Source organism: Neomonachus schauinslandi, chromosome 1, assembly GCF_002201575.2.
Source record: "Neomonachus schauinslandi chromosome 1, ASM220157v2, whole genome shotgun sequence".
Lineage (NCBI taxonomy): Eukaryota > Metazoa > Chordata > Mammalia > Carnivora > Phocidae > Neomonachus > Neomonachus schauinslandi.
In genome coordinates this window covers 196,120,994-196,141,640 of record NC_058403.1, presented here as the reverse complement: position 1 = coordinate 196,141,640, position 20,647 = coordinate 196,120,994, and the positions used below count along the sequence as shown (strand labels likewise).

At 44.5% G+C, this 20,647-nt stretch overlaps 2 protein-coding genes across 4 annotated transcripts in view; both read left to right on the top strand.

Annotated features, from left to right (window-relative positions):
* RBM6 (RNA binding motif protein 6) overlaps positions 1-11,195 on the top strand; it is a 76,708-nt gene extending 65,513 nt beyond the window's left edge. The window contains 11 exon segments of the mRNA XM_021686877.2: positions 190-232; positions 373-454; positions 699-784; positions 1,312-1,458; positions 2,551-2,580; positions 2,582-2,647; positions 3,818-4,078; positions 6,243-6,317; positions 7,247-7,344; positions 10,060-10,189; positions 10,949-11,195. Coding sequence (XP_021542552.2) covers positions 190-232; positions 373-454; positions 699-784; positions 1,312-1,458; positions 2,551-2,580; positions 2,582-2,647; positions 3,818-4,078; positions 6,243-6,317; positions 7,247-7,344; positions 10,060-10,189; positions 10,949-11,074 — 1,144 coding nt within the window. The 3' untranslated portion in view covers positions 11,075-11,195.
* Positions 11,030-20,647, top strand: part of RBM5 (RNA binding motif protein 5) — a 34,440-nt gene continuing 24,822 nt past the window's right edge. For 2 of the 3 annotated variants that reach the window (XM_021686880.1, XM_021686878.1), the window contains exon 1: positions 19,289-19,395. The gene's annotated coding sequence lies outside the window, so the exon portion shown is untranslated. Of the gene's footprint in view, positions 11,056-19,288; positions 19,396-20,647 lie in introns of those variants that run through there. The other variant, XM_021686879.1, reaches the window with a different exon arrangement.

The window sequence follows — 20,647 nt, the reverse complement described above, 5'->3', positions numbered from 1 at the left end:
ACTCGTTTGCTGTTTTGCTTCAGCATTAGCTTTGTAGAAATCTCTGTACTGCCAGCCCTGCTTGCTCTGGGTTGGTTTCTTTCCCTCCAAAATGGGGGAAAGTTAGTTTCTTGGCAAATCTGTAGGGTTAGGCAATCCTCAAGTGGCTTTTTGTAGCAGACTCAAGATGTGTTGTATTATTTGTTGCAGAAATGATTCTGGGGACCATTCTGACCACATGCACTACTATCAGGTAGGCTTCAGCAGTTGGGGAGTGCTCTGTCAAAATCCTCAAGTGACTGAAAGAGTGATCTTGAATTTTCTTCAGTGGGTGACTGTTAAGGTTAAGAGCTATCAGAAGTTCCATAATTTTAACTAGCCTTTCTGTGATAGGGTAAAAAGTATTTCCGAGATAGGAGAGGAGGAGGCAGAAATTCAGACTGGGCTTCAGATACAAATCGACAAGGACAACAGTGTAAGTCACTTGTTTTATTTCTATTGCTCTTTGTGACTTGACTACTCATTAATTGAAATCTTTGTGGTCACAAAGTTAGCAAGAGATACTGTTGACTGGGGATGCACATTCAGAGAGAGCACCATCTACAGGTTCTGTACCTGTTTGGGTTGGCCAGCCCCATTCCTGGGTTGTTCTCAGTGAGTCCCCAGCCAGGGCTTCACTGGACAGGGACTAACATTGGCTCTGGTTTTATTCCCACTAGCATCATCTGACTGCTACATATATGATTCTGCTACTGGCTACTATTATGACCCTTTGGCAGGAACCTATTATGACCCCAACACCCAGGTGAGTTTTTGGTTTGTTTACTTTATCAATGATTCTTTTGAGAAAAGTACCTATAATTTGTTACTTTGAAGATTTTATTCCCTGGATTTTTTGGTTGCTCATTACATGAAAAGTAGAAAAGTTTAAATCTTATGGAAGTTCAAATATTTCTCCATTCCTGGCAGCTGCTGTTATACTGTCTGTATCTCATGTCTAGTCTGGTGTTTTTTAAAGTCCACATCTTATATTGAGTTGTATTTATTGAGTTGTGTTCATTCAGGATTTGAAGATGGTGACCTTTGTGTTAACTGTTACCTATATGGCATTATAGGTAAGAATAGTGCTGCTCTTGGAAAAATGGACAGTGAGTGGTCTGGATGTGTCCTGGCCCCTGGAATGGGTTTTAAGATTGTTTGATGTGGTCTCTTCTTAGGCTTGTGAGGGAGAGAGCTGTTCTTTCTCCCAGAAGGGAACTTGTTCCTTAGACCTAGAATTAACTGGGAAAGTGAGATATTCTGTAGACTTAACAGTTTCTAACTGTATTGCAGCAAGAAGTCTATGTGCCCCAGGACCCTGGGTCACCTGAAGAAGAAGAGATCAAGGAAAAGAAGTCCACCAGTCAAGGAAAGTCAAGTAGCAAGAAGGAAGCATCTAAAAGAGATGGCAAGGAGAAAAAAGACCGAGGAGTAACAAGGGTAATAGAACTTGTAAATCTGCTCTTTACCAGACAATTACAGATTCAAATAAAAGAGTCATAGAGGAGATGTAGGGTTGAGGTGTCAAGTTACCAAAAAGCAGGCAATCCCCTTGCCTCTTACAGCTGGTGGTAACTCTTTCACAAATGCAAAAACTGTGGATGGTAGAACAAAGTGACTCAGCTCAAACCCTAACACCTGGGCTCCGCACAGTTTCACTTTCCTACGCCCCCTCTTCAGTGCGTGACTCTGTATACATGTTTCTGTAGGTGTAATTGTAGCAGAGGTTACCATTCTGTATTCTCTGCTCTGTTTATATTTGATCTTAAGTAGTTTTTCCATGGTTTTATAATACTCTTTATTATTTTAATGCCTGTATGGTAAAAACTCACAGTAAAACTGTACCCTTATTTTCATCAATCCTGCATTATTGGTCTTTTCTTTCTAGTCTTACTCTGTTGTAGTATGCATCATTCAGCATTTTTATTTCTCCTTCTAAATTACTTCCTTAGGATGAACTTTCAAAATGGAAGATGTTGAATATTTTGGTATCTCCTGACATAAAGCCAAATTATTTTCCAAAGAATTACATTGATTTGCCCTGGCACCGATTATGCATTAGTGAAAATGGATGAATTTGCTTGTGGCTCAATTTATAACTTGTCTGTTTCCCCTTCTAATACTGCTAGTTGTTTATCTAGAGATTCAGAGAGAGAGAAAATATGTGTGTGTTTCTGAGAACTTAGACTTTAGAGTTCTGCTGGCTTAATATTTGGATTCAGCTTTTACCACTTTTCTTTCCAACCATATTCCCAGTCATTTGTAAAATGAGGGTATTAATGCCTATCTGGGAGGGTTGTAGTAAAGGCTGAGGACAGTAATGCATATAAATGTCCTATCTGTTGCCTGACATATAGCGATCACTCAGTATATACTGAATGTTATGTTTTCAAAGGCTTTTTATTTTTGAAATCATTATGGCAGCATTACAGATATTTCACAGATTAGGAGTTTTGGAAAATCTGATTAATTTCAACAGGGTTCTTAACCCAGCTTTTATGAGTATCATATAAGAATTACGGGTTTAATCAGTTTCAGGAAAATGCCAGTGAGGGTACAGCCCCCCCCAGAGGACGTCTTTAAGAAGCCCCTGCCTCCCACTGTGAAGAAGGAAGAAAGTCCTCCACCAGTAAGGCTAAGCCAAGGCCCGGGGCTGGGGCTGGGGCTGGGGCTGGGCTGGGGCTGATTCTGAATGGGAAGGGAAGTTCAAAGGCTGATGCTTCACTTTGGTGTTGGTCCTTTTGTTCTACCTCCCAAACAAGGACTTTTCTTGAGTATGAGCATGAGATAAATGTTCCTGCCTGCTAATAGGGATATAACTGGAGAATCAAGGCAACTTTCTGTCTTCTTTCTTTGTACCCTGCACCATTCCCATCAGACAAGGGAATGTCTGGGCCTTTTTAAGTTATAATCTTGGTCTTGTTAATCCTTCTCTTCTAAGAGACCCATTTTCCTGGCTCTGATTTTTCCTGCCTTTCGGTGCTCTGTAAGAAGCTCAGATGTGGAGTGCGTGCATGGTTGTTTTTACAGTTTACCTGTCTGGCCACAGTCAACAATGCTAAAATAGGTACCCATTTTTTAGATGCATTAAAGTGATGGTCTCCTGCAATCACAGGTGATTCTGATTAAATGTAAATATGTAGCAGTAGTGATCATGCTTTATTTTTTATTTCGATTGATCACAAGCCAATGACCATGCATCATTATTTCACGGTTCCTATGAACTATTGATAAATACTCTGCCTGTGTCACATTACTAGTTCAGTTCATTGTAGCCTCAGTCCTGACCATGCCTTTGCCTTTGCCTTTGCCTTTGCCTCACTCAGGAGCTGAATGTCTACCTGAGAGCTTATTCTTCGTTTGCTTTTAATCCACCTCCTAAATCCCTTTTGCTGTAGGGGTTACTGTAGTCTTAATAAAGTTTATCTTTCCTTTTCTCCATGGGTTACAGTAACTTGAGGGGTTGCTGCTATCTCTTCCTCTTTGTGACTTGTAACTTTTTAACTCTCCCTACCTCTATGTCAGTTCCCCTTTCCCTTTTTTATCTTTACTGTTCTGTTGCTAGAGTCACGTCTAAGGGAATCTTTCTGGTTTATCTCAACAATCCAGGAGAAAAGTCAAGCTTGAACCATGTTGCTTCTTTGTGGGAAATGAGCAGTGTGGTCAGCGGGCCTATTTTGAGCCCAGTTCATTATTCAAACTGAAAGAGAAGAAATGAGATGCCATATTGGAATATCCAGAAAACAGGCCCCACAATATAGGTTGAGGTTAGTGTTAATCTTTGGCCTTCTCCTTCCAGCCTAAGGTGGTAAACCCACTCATCGGCCTCCTGGGTGAATATGGAGGAGACAGTGACTATGAGGAGGAAGAAGAGGAGGAACAGGCCCCTCCTCCACAGCCCCGAACAGCGCAGCCCTCACAGAGGGAGGAGCTGACCAAGAAGGAGAATGAAGAAGATAAACTCACTGACTGGAATAAACTGGCTTGTCTGCTCTGCAGAAGGCAGTTTCCCAACAAAGAAGTTCTGATCAAACACCAGCAGCTCTCAGACCTGCACAAGGTATGGGGAAGGGGCCCTGACCTTTCAAACTCTGGACTCTTACCATCGTGCATTACAGTCCGATTTCAAAGTGAATTGTTCCTCCACCTTTTGTCATGAGTTGCTTTGCATTAAGGCTGTGCCCACCTTCAAGAACCTTCGAATGTAGACCCCAGGCAGGCAGCATAGCTGGGGTTTGGGGCACCAGACACGGTGGCCATGCTAAAGACAGGAGAGGAGGGCGTCACGAAGTAGGAAACTTATTTGCTGAGTTTCTCATCAGAGCTCTTCCATTAACCTAACAAGTGGACCTCAGATAAGCCTCTTCTCTTCTGTGATATTTGGTGGCTTCCTCTGGTTCTGTCTAGTTCTGATACTGTGCAGTTTTCCCAAAGGTGGGTCACATTCTGCCATCCCTTCATGTGGTGAGTCACCGCTATAAGCCACGGCCCAACATCTATTGTTGGAGTGTTAAACTGACATACACTGGTCCTCCCCTGCAGTCTTCCCGTTCAGATGTACTGACCAAAGAGTGGAATACTGGACAAATAAAACCCCTAGATAGACTCATGTTCTCAGTATAGGGTGATTTATTTCACACTCCTTCTCTAGCAGATGTTGCTAGAGCTGGTGAGGAGATCGGATTTAGACTTTCCTTCAATATAAAATCTAAAGTCTTAATGTAGCTAAAAATCTGAGAAGCTCTGCTTTTGGTAATAGGCACACCTCTTCTCGCCCCTGCCTCTGTGGAGGCTCTGCAAAGTTTTTAGGGGTCTGAGAAGTTCCTGACAATCCCTGCAACAGATTACCTCCCAAGTCCCTTTGACCTGGAATTCTGAGTCATGAGACTGACACATTGAAATATCAGCTCTTTGGGGGCGCCTGGTTGGCCCAGTTGGTAGAGCATGTGACTCTTGATCTTGGGGTTGTGAGTTCAAGCTCCACATTGGGTATAGAGCTTAATTTAAAAAATAAATAAATAAAACAAAAGGATATATAAAATTAAAAAAATAATAGTAGAGGGGCGCCTGGGTGGCTCAGTTGTTAAGCGTCTGCCTTGAGTTCAGGTCATGATCCCAGCATCCTGGGATCGAGCCCTGCGTTGGGGTCCCTGCTCCACGGGAAGCCTGCTTCTTCCTCTCCCACTCCCTCTGCTTATGTTCCCTCTCTCGCTGTCTCTCTCTCTCTCAAATAAATAAATAAAATCTTTAAAAATAGTAATAGTAGATTTCAGCTGTCTGATGAAAATGCTAATAAATGGCTAATATCAGGAAAGAGGAGCCAGAAATCTGGTGAATCCACAAATTGAACTGACCCTGGGACAGTGGAAAGTAGACTATGGTACTTTTTCCTTTCCTTGTAGTGATCCAGTGCAAAGAATCCCCTGTCCATACAAGAGCTGTTCTGGACCCCTTAAGTTTCTTAATATATGCTCGAGGGTATTGTGTAGGAGAGCCATGCTTGAGAAGTGTGGGACCCTTAAGGAATACAGGACTCTCAGAGCAGTCTTTTTGTTCTTTAAGGACCTTGGGTTCTCCTTTTCGTGTTTTTCTGGGGGCTTCAAAGAGTGAATAGTGTCTGAGAATGGTGGGTGGTAGTGGTAGTGGTAGGAAGAGCATGTGGGCATTAAGTTTTCTTCACTGGTGTGCTCAGATTCCCCTCTCTCATAATTTTTACTTTAGATAAAGACCTATAAACCAGTTTTGTGTTTTCTACATTTTTAAAAAAGTTTTATTTATTTGAGATAGTGGGGTGTGGGGGCAGGAGGGGGGGGGGAAAGGGCGAGAATTTCAAGCAGACTCCCTGCTGAGCACAGAGCCCGACTCGGGGCTTGATCTCACGACCCTGAGATGACCTGAGGCTGAAATCAAGAGTTAGACACTTAACTGACTGAGCCACCCAGGTGCCCCTGTTTTCTACATTCGGGGAGTAGAATGAAGGGCTCTCTTGTGCCACACCATGTAACTAATCTGCGTGACAAGCCAGTATAACAACTTGGGTTCCCATTGGTGAGCCTAAAGCCAGTCCAGTTAGGAACTGTTGATTGCAGGATACAGTGATCACTCAGGAGAGGTGGTCAGCGAAAGAAGCCACAGTCCTAAAACAGCTGTTGGGAAAGGCCTAGAGGCATTTTCTAAGACCACTTTTTCTAGACCTGTACTCATAGAACTTTCTCTCTTCTCAGCAAAACCTGGAAATCCATCGGAAGATAAAACAGTCTGAGCAGGAGCTAGCCTATCTGGAAAGGAGAGAACAGGAGGTAAGTAAGTTTTGATGAACCTGTTAACTCCCTTGACCCCAACCCTTATTACTTTCTGGTGTGGAATTTGTAGGCTGTGCTAAAGACAGAATGAAGAGGCCCTAAAAGATGGTGTATACATTTATCAAAACTCATCAAACTACATTATAATGGGTACACTTCATTATTTATAAATTATACCTTAATAAAATTGATACATATATATTTTTTAAGATTTTATTTATTTATTTGACACACAGAGAGAGCACAAGCAGGGGGAGTGGCAGGCAGAGGCAGAGGGAGAAGCAGGCTCCCCGCAGAGCAGGGGGAGCCTGATGTGGGACTCGATCTCAGGACCCTGGGATCATGACCTGAGCCGAAGGCAGTCGCTTAACCAACTGAGCCACCCAGGCGCCCTGATACATATATTTTAAAGGTGGTGCTAGTTCAAGGTCTCCAAACAGGTCAAATAAATAGCATTTTTCTTCCCTGCCCAGCTTTTAAAATCAATGAAGGAGTGTCGGATAGGGCTGCTGAAATACCATCTTTTACTGTCAGAGGCTGAGTTAGTAGAAGTAGTTTAGTGTTGGACTTGCTACCTAGATTACATAGTTAGGCAGACTCACCTACATAGCCACAAGCTTCACTGCCCGGGCCAGGTCTTATGTCATGGGTAGGAATCTTCCCATGGAGGTATACTGGAGAGCACCTCCTCCTCAGAAGAGGTAAACACAGCTGTGAGACAAGCCCACCAGCTCATTCTTCTCAAATTTACCAGTCAGAGAAGCCACTGCTTTCTCAAGAAGAGTATGTGAAGGAGCAAAAGATTCCAGGTGTTAACAGTTGAACTCCCTTCACTTTAGAAGGAATATAAGGAATAAAGCGAAACTTCCCCACCACTCAACTCCCTTAAGTGGAAATCTCAGATCTGTTATTCTGCTTACCAACAGGGAAGGTTTAAAGAAAGAGGAAGTGATCGCAGGGAAAAGCTCCAATCTTTTGACTCTCCAGAAAGGAAACGAATTAAATACTCCAGGGAAACTGACAGGTAAGCCAGGAACTTTTCATTCAGCCTAGGCCTCAAGGCCGAATGGTGAAACCATCTTCTTCTCCAGCTGTGATGCTTTTTTCTCTCTCAGGGATAACTGAAGTCAGCAGGAGCAGGTTCTTTCTGAACTCCTTGAACATGAGGTTCACTCCAACCTCTGACCACCCAGCTTTACTCAGGGAATATGTGTGTTTGCATGGAAGTTTGGCTGGCTACTTAGCTGCTCAAAGCCAGGGCTGGAGTGGCCATGGTTGGGAACTCTTTCTCTCCTCATCAGTAATGCTGTACCTCCTATGGACCTGATAAGAATGTCACACTCTCTCAGGCTTTTTCTCTAGGGAACCTCCATCCTCACACATAGCTGTTGAATGAGTGGTTGGTTGCTGATAGACCTATATGATCTCTAGATTCCTGTGCTTATTTCCAGTCAGGTAGTTGAGAGTCGTGAGCCCAGCAGAGTTAGATAGAATTTGTTGATAACCCATCGTGTCTAGGTACTGCACTAAGTTCAAGGAATACTCAGGTGGACAAGACATATATTATCCTTGACTATCTGAACACAGAATAAGGAAGGTTTAGGTGATGCTGTGTCTCATAAGGCAGGCAGAATTCCAGTGGAGAATGGGAGGGCATTTCATTTGGAGGAAATGGCATATGCTGTGGATGAGAGAGATGGAAGTCATATGATGCATTTGAGAAATTGTCAGTAGCTTGATGGAGGCCAGCTCAGGAAGTTCATACTCCTTGAACACCATGCTAAGACTTTGTCTTGGGGCAGTGGGACGTTATGAAATGATTCTAAGGAGGGTGTTGATCTGATGAGACTCAAACAGGTCTTTATGTTGGGGTAAGCAAAAGAGCAGCTAGTAGCCAGGGTAACTTATGCCTGTGGGGATGGGGGAGACCATTGATGGAGAAAGGCCCCAAAGGAGGGTTGATGGGGTCTGGGATTGTGGCATTCTGACTTATTTGCTCACTGCCCACAGTAAGAGATTATTTTTTAATCATGGCCCAATAATCATGTGTGTGTAAGTACCTGAAAAAGAAATCTTCATGAAAAATACTTCCCTAGTGTGTGCGATAAACTCTGGTATTTTTATTCTAGCTTTTTCTGTTTGCATTCTTTTTTTTTTTTTTTTAAGGATGAGTGACTTTTTAAAAAGATTGATTTATTTATTTTGAGAGAGAGAGAGTGAGAGTGCGCACACACACGAGCAGGGGGAGGGGCAGAGGGAGAGAGAGAGAATCTCAAACAGACTGCCTACTGAGCGTGCAGCCTGACATGGGGCTTGAGATCATGGCTTGAGCCAAACAAGAGCCAGACACTCAACCGACTGAGCCAGGTGCCCCTGTTTGCATTCTTAAGAAGTGCTAAGGAAGGACTGCTTAATCAATGTAACATCCCACTAGGTCATCTCTGCAATTTGAAATATACTGGGCTAAGCCAAAGGTGAAGGAGTCATTCAGGAGGAAGAAGGACACCTTAGCCCTGAGTGAGCTGGGCTGGGTGCAGAAAGACACCTTTCTGTATTCTTGGCACCCATCATACCACATTCTACTGGTTCCCTTCCTTCTTAGTCTTCTCCCCTGCTTTTCATGGTTTTCTGGGCAGCTCCAGATATTCTCCAGGACTCTGCCCTCAGTGCTGTTTAATTCTTGCTGCTCCACCCTCTTTACCTAGACTCAAGGCCACAACCATCACTAACAAGCTAATAGGTCCCTATGACTCCATTCTAAGGCAGTTTGGTTTTCTGAGCCCAAAATCACTATTTCCACTTACCTCCTGGGAATGTCCTTTTGGAGACCTTTTAGGCTCCTCACTCTAAACAATTACTCAGCATTATATTCCATATCATACTCAGGTCCAGTCCTGCTAAACCTGCTGTGTGTTCCTCTTTCAGAGTAGTGACATCACTGCATCATGGCCTGCCTGGTCTGATCCAGTCTTCCTCCTTTATGCCCTGTATCATTACTGGCCACATCCCTAATTAAGCTTTTCCCCCTTTCTAGCTTACCTCCAAATTGGATTCCTTACTCTCAGTCTCTCTTCTTCAACGTCTAGTGTACTCTCTACCCTGGCACCAAAATCATCTTTGTGAACAGAAATCTCTTAAAACTTGCCTTTTTGTGAGGACATACCTTGCTTAGAGGGAGGTCTGGAGTCCAGGGTTTTTGTTTTTGTTTTTGCCTAAAGGAAGAAGTCCAGAGTCATGATTTAGCATGATGTTTCAAGGCTTTTCAGTCTGGCCCAGGAAGCGTTTTGTCAGTTCCTACCATTCCTCTCCTGGACAAATTGTATTCTTTCACTTCTTATTTGTGGCCTCCTTTCTTCTCATGCTTTTTGTCAGTTCAGATGTGCCCTCTTGTTGGAATTCATCATTTTTGGTGAAGCTCCTTCAGAGTTTGTCTTCTCTGATGTATTTCCATAGGAGATGTCTCCTGGTGCCACATCCATGGCTGAGCTCTTCACTGTGTTATAGGCATCTATGGACATACTATCCTTCTCATGTCCTTCCCCGTGAACAGGGTTGGGTCTTGGGCATCTCTGTATCCCCAGGACAAAAGCCTATTGCATAGATAGCAGGTACTCAGAAATATTGCCTAATATACTTAAGAGGAAGCAAATGTGAATCAAGAGGACAGAGGTTTTTATTAGGCTCACAAATAGGTCACTTTGAAAGTGATGGTATGTAAGTACATCTGCTCCTTTCGCAGTGATCGCAAACCTGTTGGTAAAGAAGGAATCGACAGTAGCAACAAAGGAGGCTGTGTCCAGCAGACCGCTGGCTGGAGGAAGGGGGCGGGCCTCGGGTATGGCCATCCCGGATTGGCTTCAGCAGAGGAGGTGAAATGGTTTCCATCTTTTGGGGGTGGCGTGAACCTGGAATATACTTAACTTTCTCTCACTCTGTGGCTCAGAGCTGTGTCTTTGCCTTTTAGCTGGGCTTTCTCCACTGCCAGTGAAGGACACAGGAGCTGAAGGAGCCCATCAGTCTTGATTATTGGATGATAGCTAGGCATTCTGGGCCCTTTGTAATTTTGGTTGCCAGTGGGAAAGGGAGAAAGAAGTGGAAATGGGGCTCATCTTACTCTTCCGTGGAGTAAGAGATGGGGCAGTATGGGAATCAGGCAGTTTGAGACTGACGAATCATTTGGTGACAAGAACCAGGGAACCTGCAATAAAAGGTACAAAAGCATCTCTGAGAGGCATCATCATCAGAGGAGCTAAAATGGCTAAAATCTGAGGAGTGTGAGGTTAGTCCTGGTTCTCATGAAGGGCTCTGCCTCACTTATTTCAGGAAGAAAAGAGAGCAAAGGTGGTAAGAGGGAACGATGCCCATTTTGTGTTGGCTTGGTCCCCCTCTGAAAATGCCAACTAGAGGAGACTGGCTTCTCATATGTCTGGTATTATTAAATCCTGTATCCTGAAGTCATGATGTCACTACCCTCCTTATTCATCTTGGGTTTTGTTTACTAATTAAACATTCTAAAAAATTCCCCGAAATCCTGATCCTTACTGGTCCAGAAATGCTTGTAATCAAAGGCCAGCCCTAAATCTTATTAGTTGATAGAGCCCACTTCATTGTTTGTCTTTGTGTTACAGACTGAAGGCCGGATGAGGGGGCCCAGTGTGGGGGCTCCGGGAAGAACCAGCAAGAGACAGTCCAACGAGACTTACCGAGATGCTGTGCGAAGAGTCATGTTTGCTCGGTATAAAGAACTAGATTAAAGAATGGAGACAAGTCCCATAGGACACAACCTCCTTCTTGTTTTGTTTGTCTGTCTCTCCTTTTGTTTTGTTACTGTTCTTGCTGCTAGAACTTTTTTAAATAAACTTTTTTTCAATGTGATTTTTTTTTTTTTGGTGGTTATATTTTTCTCCCATAGATGGGTGGGGGTGGGGCTTATGGTAGGAGGGAGAGAGCGCCTTGGTGCAGCCCATTTGAGGTGCACTGAAATGGCAGCAAGTGCTACCATGAGCCCTGAGACACCACCTCTTCTCAGTGTGAGTGGATGTGTTGTGACCTTTGAACTCTAGCTTGTGTGAGTACTGTCAGATTTTTAAAATTATTTTCCTAATCTAATTAATGAAAACCGCATCTCATTATTGCTTGCTTCTATTTCTTTGGTAACTACTGAGACTGAACATACTTCCATATGTTGGTTAACTGCTGATTAGACCTTTGAAAGTCATCTTCTGACTTCCCCATTGTTAGCGGGGGTTTGGGGGGAGAAGCAGTGTGGTAGCTCTTTTTCTGGGTGCCTGCTGGGAGCTCAATGTGTCACATGTTATGATCACCACAATGAGTTGGCATAGTAAGCATTATCACTCCTCTCCAGCTGCTACCCCAGGTTTTCATTCCCTCCTTGGCTAAAATTCTCCAAAGAGGTGTCTTTGGACACTCTCTTTCAAATCTTTATTAATTTTCTACCATATCACTCATACCATTTCACAGGATTTGCTTCAAAAGAGAGGGTTGTTTTAAATTTTTTTTTAATTCTTTGCAGTTAATGGGGCACCTGGGTGGCTTAGTCGTTAAGCGTCTGCCTTCGGCTCAGGTCATGATCCCGGGGTCCTGGGATCAAGCCCCGCATCAGGCTCCCTGCTCAGCAGGAAGCCTGCCTCTCCCTCTCGCACTCCCCCTGCTTGTATTCCCTCTCACTGTCTCTCTCTGTCAAATAAATAAATATTATTTTAAAAATAAATAAATAAAATTCTTTGCAGTTAAAAGGACTATATCCTATGAACTATTAAAACTTTGAAAAACGAGCCTGGGTGGCTCAGTCAGTTAAGCGGCCAACTCTTGGTTTTGGCTCAGGTCATGATCTGTGTCCTAGGGTCAAGCCTCGTGTTGGGCTCCTCGCTCAGTGGAGAGTCTGCTTGTGGATTCTCTTTCTCCCTCTCCCCAGCTTGTAGTCGCTCACTCTCTCTCAAATAAATAAATCTTTAAAACTTCAAAAAGTAATTCTTCCAGATAACATATTAGAGTACTAAGAATTGCACTTTTCAGATGTCTCCAGAGGAATGGTTTTTAGGAAGAGAACTGCAGGTTTAGAAGAGTTTGTTGTGTAAGGTGGGAGTTTGTAAACTCACCTATCAAGGTGGGGCGCCTGGGTGGCTCATTCGGTTAAGTGTCTGCCTTTCGGCTCAGGTCATGATCCTGGGGTCCTGGGATGGAGCCCCACGTTGGGCTCCCTGCTCAGTGGGGAGCTTGCTTCTCCCCCTTTCCCTCTGCCCCTCCCCATGCTTGTGCTCGCTCGCTCGCTCTCTCAAATAAATAAATAAAATCTTAAAAAAAACATGGGGCGCCTGGGTGGCTCAGTTGGTTAAGCGACTGCCTTCGGCTCAGGTCATGATCCTGGAGTCCCTGGATTGAGTCCCGCATCAGTCTTCCTGCTCGGCAGGGAGTCTGCTTCTCCCTCTGACCCTCCCCTCTCTCATGTGCTCTCTCTCATTCTCTCTCTCTCAAATAAATAAATAAAATCTTTAAAAAAAAAAAAGGGCACCTGGGTGGCTCAGTCGGTTAAGCATCTGCCTTCGGCTCAGGTCATGATCCCAGGGTCTTGGGATCGAGCCACACATCGGGCTCCCTGCTCAGTGGGGAGCCTGCTTCTCCCTCTCCCACTCCCGCTGCTTGTGTTCTCTCTCTGTGTCAAATAAATAAAAATCTTAAAAAAAAAAAAAAAAAAACTTACCCATCAAGGGCCAGAGTCAATATTTTAGACCTTACAGGTCAGATGATCTGTGTTGAAACTATTCAGCCCTGTTATTGTAGTGAGAGCGCAGCCATAGGCAATACATAGACAAGTGATTGTGGCTGAATTCCAATAAAACTTTCTTTACAAAAAGTTTGCAGGCCAGAATTCGCCCACGGGTCTAAGGGTGTAATCTGGTTGCATAAGGCAGAACCAAGGAGAGCTCTGTAAAAATAGCACGGAGGTATTAGCATTTTGGAAGGGATGGGCAGTGAGGGGTAGGAGGTGTAAGGGGAGGTAGGTATATACCAAGGAGAAAACATATCTAGCAACAGGAATGATAAATGTGAAGTTAAATTGTTTGCCATGCAGTGTCCAAATATAATCCCTTTTTCTTAATCTTTAGTAAGTCTTTTTACCCCTCCCAAAGGGAAAACAAACAAAATCAGGAGCACACTGGCTTAGGGATCAAGAGCCCCAAGTTCTGGGCCTTGCTACCACTAGTGCAGCATTACAGAGGATGGGCCATTGGACTCTCAGCTGCAGACAGATGTAGTCCAAGAGCCCTTCTGGTCTGATGGCCTGCAGGTACCTCTGTGGTGCATCTCTTTTTCTTTTTCTTTTTTTTTTTTTTTGAGTACATCAATGAGTACGTCAGAATACTTTTTGAAAGCTGGTCCAAGTTTGTCCTAAACTGGCCAGACCAGGTTTTCCTTCTAACTTTGTGTTATCTGTTTGGGCCTAAACTGTGGAACACATCAAATGCTCCACTGTTGAAGACTCCTTTATGGGCTGCTTAGTTAACACCAGTTATTGGCTGCCCAGCAGAAACACCATTGAGGTTTGTTTTTTTTTCACCATTGAGTTATTTTTTTTTTTTTTAAGATTTTGTTTATTTATTTGTCAGAGAGAGAGAGCACAAGGAGGGGGAGCGGCAGGCAGAGCAGTAGAGGGAGAAGCAGGCTCCCGGCGAGCAAGGAGCCCGATGTGGGACTCGATCCCAGGACCCTGGGATCATGACCTGAGCCGAAGGCAGACGCTTAACGACTGAGCCACCCAGGTTCCCACCACCATTGAGTTATTAAGTGGTCATTCTATGAATGTTTTGAGAGCCTACTCTACTTGTCACTGGGGCTTATAGCAAGATCAGTGTTGGTCTCTGTGCCTATGGGACTTAGTCTACTGAGGAAGATGGACATTGAGCAATTACTAATGTGATGAGAGACAGTACAGCAAGCTATTGGCAGCATCTTCCCTGAAGAAAGTGTTAAAGCTCAGACCTCAGACTAGTTTGCCTAATTTTGTTTTCCAGCTTTATTTTGCCACTTAAATAGAAATTTTGCTGTTGGAAATAAGGTCTAAAGTGCTCCATATATTTTTAAGGCAGTACTTTGGGTATTGAAAGTTGGAATGGAAATGAAAAGTGTGTCACCCTAGCATGTCCCTGGGCAGTTCCCTGAGGCTTTGATCAGAATGCCAGCTACCTAAGGGCAGAGATCTTGGGTAATTTTCTTTACTACTGTATCCCTAGGGACTAACACAGTAGGCAGCCAATAAATGAGTGAATAATGCCTTGTTCATAGGTCTATAGAAAATGCATGTTGAATTAAATTTTGATTGCCTATCTCTGTCAGTTTATCAAAGCCCATCTTTGACAAAAGAAATTAGTTTCTTGGTATAGGCAAGAGTTCTCTCATGTAAGTCTTCTTTACTTATTCTGGATCAGTATTTCCCCGCCTGAGATCAAAATATGTGAACTAGTTTTATTCTTTTGCCAAATGGTGGAAAATTAAGGAAAAAAAGATAAGATCATCATTTCGTTAAGAGGACTTTTTTTTTTAAACCTCAGAACGTTAGGAAAAGCAGTCTTTTTTTTTTTTTTAAGATTTTATTTATTTATTCATGAGAGAGAAAGAGGCAGAGGGAGAAGCAGGCTCCCCAAGGAGCAGAGAGCCCGATGCGGGACTCGATCCCAGGACCCCAGGATCATGACCTGAGCCGAAGGCAGACGCTTAACCATCTGAGCCACCCAGGTTCCCCAGGAAAAGCAGTCTTAAAAAAACTTTCCTCGGGGTGCCTGGGTGGCTCAGCCATTTAGCGTCTGCCTTCGGCTCAGGTCATGATCCCAGGATCCTTGGATCGAGTCCCGCATCGGGTTCCTTGCTCGGCAGGGAAGCCTGCTTCTCCCTCTCCCACTCCCCCTGCTTGTGTTCCCTCTCTCGCTGTCTCTCTCTCTCTCTGTCAAAAAATAAATAAAAATCTTAAAAAAAAAAAAAAAAACTTTCCTCAATATTGAACATACATGGCTTTTTTTTTTTAATATTTTATTTATTTATTTGAGAGAGAGAATAAGAGAGAGAGAGCATGAGAGGGGGAAGGGTCAGAGGGAGAAGCAGACTCCCTGCTGAGCAGGGAGCCCAATGTAGGACTCGATCCTGGGACTCCAGGATCATGACCTGAGCTGAAGGCAGTCGCTTAACCAACTGAGCCACCCAGGTGCCCCTACATGGCTTTATTTAAAACAAAAAACAGGGGCGCCTGGGTGGCTCAGTCGTTAAGCACCTGCCTTCAGCTCAGGTCATGATCCCAGGGTCCTGGGATCGGGCCCCGCATCGGGCTCTCTGCTCAGCTCGAAGCCTGCATCTCCCTCTCCCACTCCCCCTGCTAGTGTTCGCTCTCTCTCCGTCTCTGTGTCAAAATAAATAAAATCTTTAAAATAAATAAAACAAAAAACAGGGGTGCCTGGCTGGCTCAGTTGGTGGAGCATGCAACTTTTGATCTCGGGGTTGTGGGTTTGAGCCCCATGTCGGGTGTGAGATGACTTAAGAATAAAATCTTTTTTTTTTTAAGATTGTATTTATTTATTTGAGAGAGAGAGAGTGAATGAAAGCCATCGGGGGAAGGAGAAGGATAAGCAGACTCTGCACTAAGTGCGGAGCCTGCCATGGGGCTCAATCCCATGACCCCGAGATCATGACCTGAGCCGAAATTGATAGTTGGACACTTAACCGACTGAGGCACCCAGGCGCCCCAAGAAAATAACTGACTGTTGTCTTTGTTTTCTTTCTTTATTAGCTTGGGACTTGTTAAACTTTCCCAGACCCACATCAGCTGCCAGACAGGCTTTTGGGGGCACTGCTCTGGAGCTCAACCCAGCAGGCACCTCAGGGATACTCAGAAGTGCTTGTTGAACTGCTTTGGGAACAAGGCAGTCAACTGCTAGTGGCCATTAAGTCTAGCAGGTTCTGAATTCTTGGCATCTACATCATCCATTGCAGGGTTTACAATGACCCTACTGATGTGTAACTTTTAAATTTCATTAAACATATTTGGGTGCCTTCTGTTGGTCACATGCTTCTACTTTTTTCTGATGATGGAAGTTTTACATACATCTACTCCTCCCCATAAATTGGACACTATATGTAAATACATACACACATATGGAAAAGTAGAAGTGTGTGTGTGTGTGTGTGTGTGTGTGTAGATAGTGCTATGATCTGAATGTGTTCCCTCCCCCCTAAGTTCATACACTGAAATCCTAACTCTCAAAGGTGATGGTATTAGTAGGTGAGGACTTTGGGAAATGATTAAGCTCATGAAAATGGAATCATCATAAATGAGATTAGTGCTCTTGTAAAAGAGATCCTACAGAGCTCCCTAGACTCTTCTACCATGTGAGGATAAAATAAGAAGTCTGCGGCCCGGAAGAGGGCCTTCACCTGACCATGCTGGTACCTTGATCTTGGACTTCCCAGCCTCCAGAACTGTGAGAAATAATTTTTTGTTTATAAGCTACGCAGTCTGTGGTATTTCTTTATAGCAGCCTGAACGGAGATGGATGAATGGATGGTTGGATGGATAGATAGATAGATAGATAGATAGATAGATAGGAAGAGGGAAAGGAAGTTAAGTTACCCATTGTTCCAAAATCAGAAATTTCTCCCTTTCCTTCTGTTGTTAGGTTTTTTAATTACCCAAAGAGTTTCCAGTGTCCATCACTTAATGCCCTTAATGTAGAATGTCCATAGTAAGAACATGTTTAAAGAACATTTTTCCTGGATGCTTTTCCAAGAAAAAGATTTTCCAGTGTATTTGAAGCTTCTGGTTTGGAATCTACTCACTGACATCCTTCCATTATTCTTTTTTCTTTCTTTCTTTCTGTTTAGATTTTATTTATTTATTTGACAGAGAGAGAGACAGCGAGAGAGGGAACACAAGCAGGGGGAGTGGGAAAGAGAGAAGCAGGCATCCCGCGGAGCAGGGAGCCCGATGCGGGGCTTGATCCCAGGACCCTGAGATCATGACCTGAGCCGAAGGCAGTCGCTTAACCAACTGAGCCACCCAGGTGCCCCCATCCTTCCATTATTCTTTTTTTTTTTTTAAGATTTTATTTAATAGAGAGAGAGACAGCGTGAGGGGGAACACAAGCGGGGAGTGGGAGAGGGAGAAGCAGGCCTCCCATGGAGCAGGGATCCCGATGCGGGGCTCGATCCCAGGACCCTGGGATCATGACCTGAGCCGAAGGCAGTCACTTAACCAACTGAGCCACCCAGGTGCCCCATCCTTCCATTATTCTTGAAAGATCTCTTAATCAGAAAGAGTATAGTGCAGTGTTCGGGCGCCTGGGTGGCTCAGTTGGTTAAGCGACTGCCTTCGGCTCAGGTCATGATCCTGGAGTCCCTGGATCGAGTCCCGCATCGGGATCCCTGCTCGGCAGGGAGTCTGCTTCTCCCTCTGACCCTCCTCCCTCTCATGTTCTCTGTCTCTCATTCTCTCTGTCTCAAATAAATAAAATCTTTAAAAAAAAAAAAAAAAAGTATAGTGCAGTGTTCTATAACTGATACCTTCCTCTGCCTTATCATGGTCTAATTTTTCATGTCTGTATATGTGACCTGAAAAACTAGTTCCACTAAAAGTATGTCTATAAATAATGCCTAAGGGCAAATTATCCTAACTAGAGGCACTGCAATACCACCATCTCACTGACCAGTCCCAGTCCAGAATACCTCTTTTAATTACCCAAGAATCCTTGCCTTTTTCAGCCCCAAACGTTACATGTCTAGCTTTCTTTGTTAATGGATTCATTTGTTTACTCAGAAAATATCTATTGTGTACATACCATGTGCCAGGCATACAGTAGTGAACGAAAGAAACACAAGTCCCTGCCCTTCTGGAGTTTACAGTCTAGTAGTTGAGGGCATGGACTCTGAAATGAAATTTATTAATTCAAATCCCAGTTCCACTACTATTAACTCTGTGTGACCTACTCTGTCTCAAACAAGGACAGTGATGATGGCTTTAACTAGGTAAACAACAATTGAGGCAGCTAGAAGTGGTAGGATCCTAGATACATTTCGAAGACAGAGTCAACAGGATTTACTGACAGATTGGGTGCAAGGAAAAAAGTCCTGGATGACTCCAGGGTTTTTGTCCTGAGTAACTGGAAGTAGGGAGTCACCATTTATGAGCTGAGGAAGGCTGTGAAGGAGTTAAGGTTGAGTTTTGGCTGCAACTTTTGAGATGCTATTAGGCATCCCAAGTACTGTTAAATTAACCCTGGAAAATGACTTTCCTGAGCCTTTGCCTTAGACTAGAAAATATCAATCAAATGACACTCTGAAGACCTTTCTTAAAAAAAAAAAAAAGAATTCTCTTAATTTGGAGGTGCCTGGCTGGCTCAGTAGAACATACCACTCTTTATCTTGGGGTTGTGAGTTCCAGCCCCATGTTGGGTATAGAGGTTACTTAAAATTAAAAAAAAAAAAAGCTCTTAATTTCCATAAACCTCATTTTCCTCACCTGCAAAATGGGTTTAATAGCCATTTCATAGATTACGAGAATGAAAGTAGATATTTGTAAAGCATCTAGCCCAACAATCTATGAGTCCAATAATACAATAGTCAACTAACCTGACTTCTCTTAAAACCAGATTAAACGTGATGTTCTACATTGTGTTAGTGAAAGCAAACTGTGCTCTCTGAAGCCTTAGTAGCAAAGACAAAGAATTACCAATAAAAATAAGAGCTCTATTCAGGGTCTGCAAATGGCAGACTGGCAACTTCGCCCTTGGTTTGGGGGGAAAAAAAAGAGAAATACGCAGGAAATTAACACTGGGCGTAGTGAGTGACAGGATGCCTTAGCGACCACACTTCCCAGCAGCCCTCGCGCAGCCAGACACCGTCGAGGATTGGATGCCTCCTCGGGAGGCGGGTGGCGTGGGGGAGGGGACAGGCGCGAGGTGCTGTGGGTAGGAGACGGCCGTCGACCGAGGCGCCATTTTGTGAGGCGGCCGTACCCTGTTGGATAATCTGGGGCACAAAACCGCTACTTCTGCCACTTTGGTCTCTTCTGGGGGTAAGTGCGGCAGCCGCCCGTAACGATCCGCGGTTCTTGCTTTTGAGGCAGGCCTTGTGCAGCCTCCCTGACAGCCGCGGGTGGCGGCCGATCAGCCCCAGCCGCATCTCGAGTAGCTACCCAAGGCATTGGCGGGCCGCGCCCCTCCTTGCCGCCTGCGCTGTCAGCTTTCAGAGGGCGTCCTCCCGCGCCACCTGAGGCCCGCTTCTTTCGGGCTTTTGACTGTGCCTCTGCCGGGACGCGTCTCCCGAGTCCCCAGCCCAACTGAACGTGGAGCCGTCGCCTGTCCCTCGGGTACTCCTCAGGGGCGACCGGCAGTTTCTAGCCGCCATCGCCTCGCGGCTGCATCTGAATCCGCCCTCTCCGGGAGGTTGTTCGGTAAAGGCTGATCTGCAGGCTGGGGGAGCCTCTTGGGCGTCGGGAGGGGCGTGTGCAGACAGAAAGGGAAAGCCGGACGCCCGAGTCAGTCGCGCAGGCTGTGGCGCCGCCATCTCGGCCGCAACACCCCACAGAGATGGGTCCAGGCACTGCCTGGGCGACGAGGGGCGGCATTAGAGGTTTTGCCCAGGGCCTTATTTCTCCCAGGTGGTTCTCTTCCATTTATTAATTCAGCAAATGTTTGTTGAGCGCCTACTCTGGAACAGGCGCCAGAGACGGCTGAAACTAGTTTCTCAGACCTCCACGAATTGAACGCGGTCTAGCTGTGTGTTTTATCACCGCCGGGGCGCTGCAGGGCCCAGCTGGCAGCCTCAAGGGTTAGTGGTGGTTATTGTTACTGAGGAACTAAGTCGTGTCGAGGTTTGCTCTTGTCTCATTGAAATAGCTTAGGATCAGCCGTTTCGTTATAAATAGAGTAGATTTCAATTAGTGCAGTATCCCCGGCTTCGAAAAGATTTAAACTTTGCATTAGAAGATTTTGAAATTTATGTTGCTCCTTGTATTAGTAAAGACGCTTTGATTATGTTTTAACGGCCAACTACCCCACCGGAGTTGCTTTGATTAGAACACAGGGAGCTGATTGCATCTCTGCCCTTTTTTGCTTCGTAATCCTAAAGTAGGAGAAGGGAAGGAGTCTTCTGCTTGCGTCCTTTTATGAGTTTGTTATTGAATAGGGAATCTGATGTTTTAAGGTATGCTTCATCTTCCTGCTATGCTCATTTCAACAAATGATTTTCATGTTGACAGTTGATCCCCCCACCTTCCTGCCCCCACCTTGGATAATCACTGTTAATAGTCTGATGAAATTCCAACC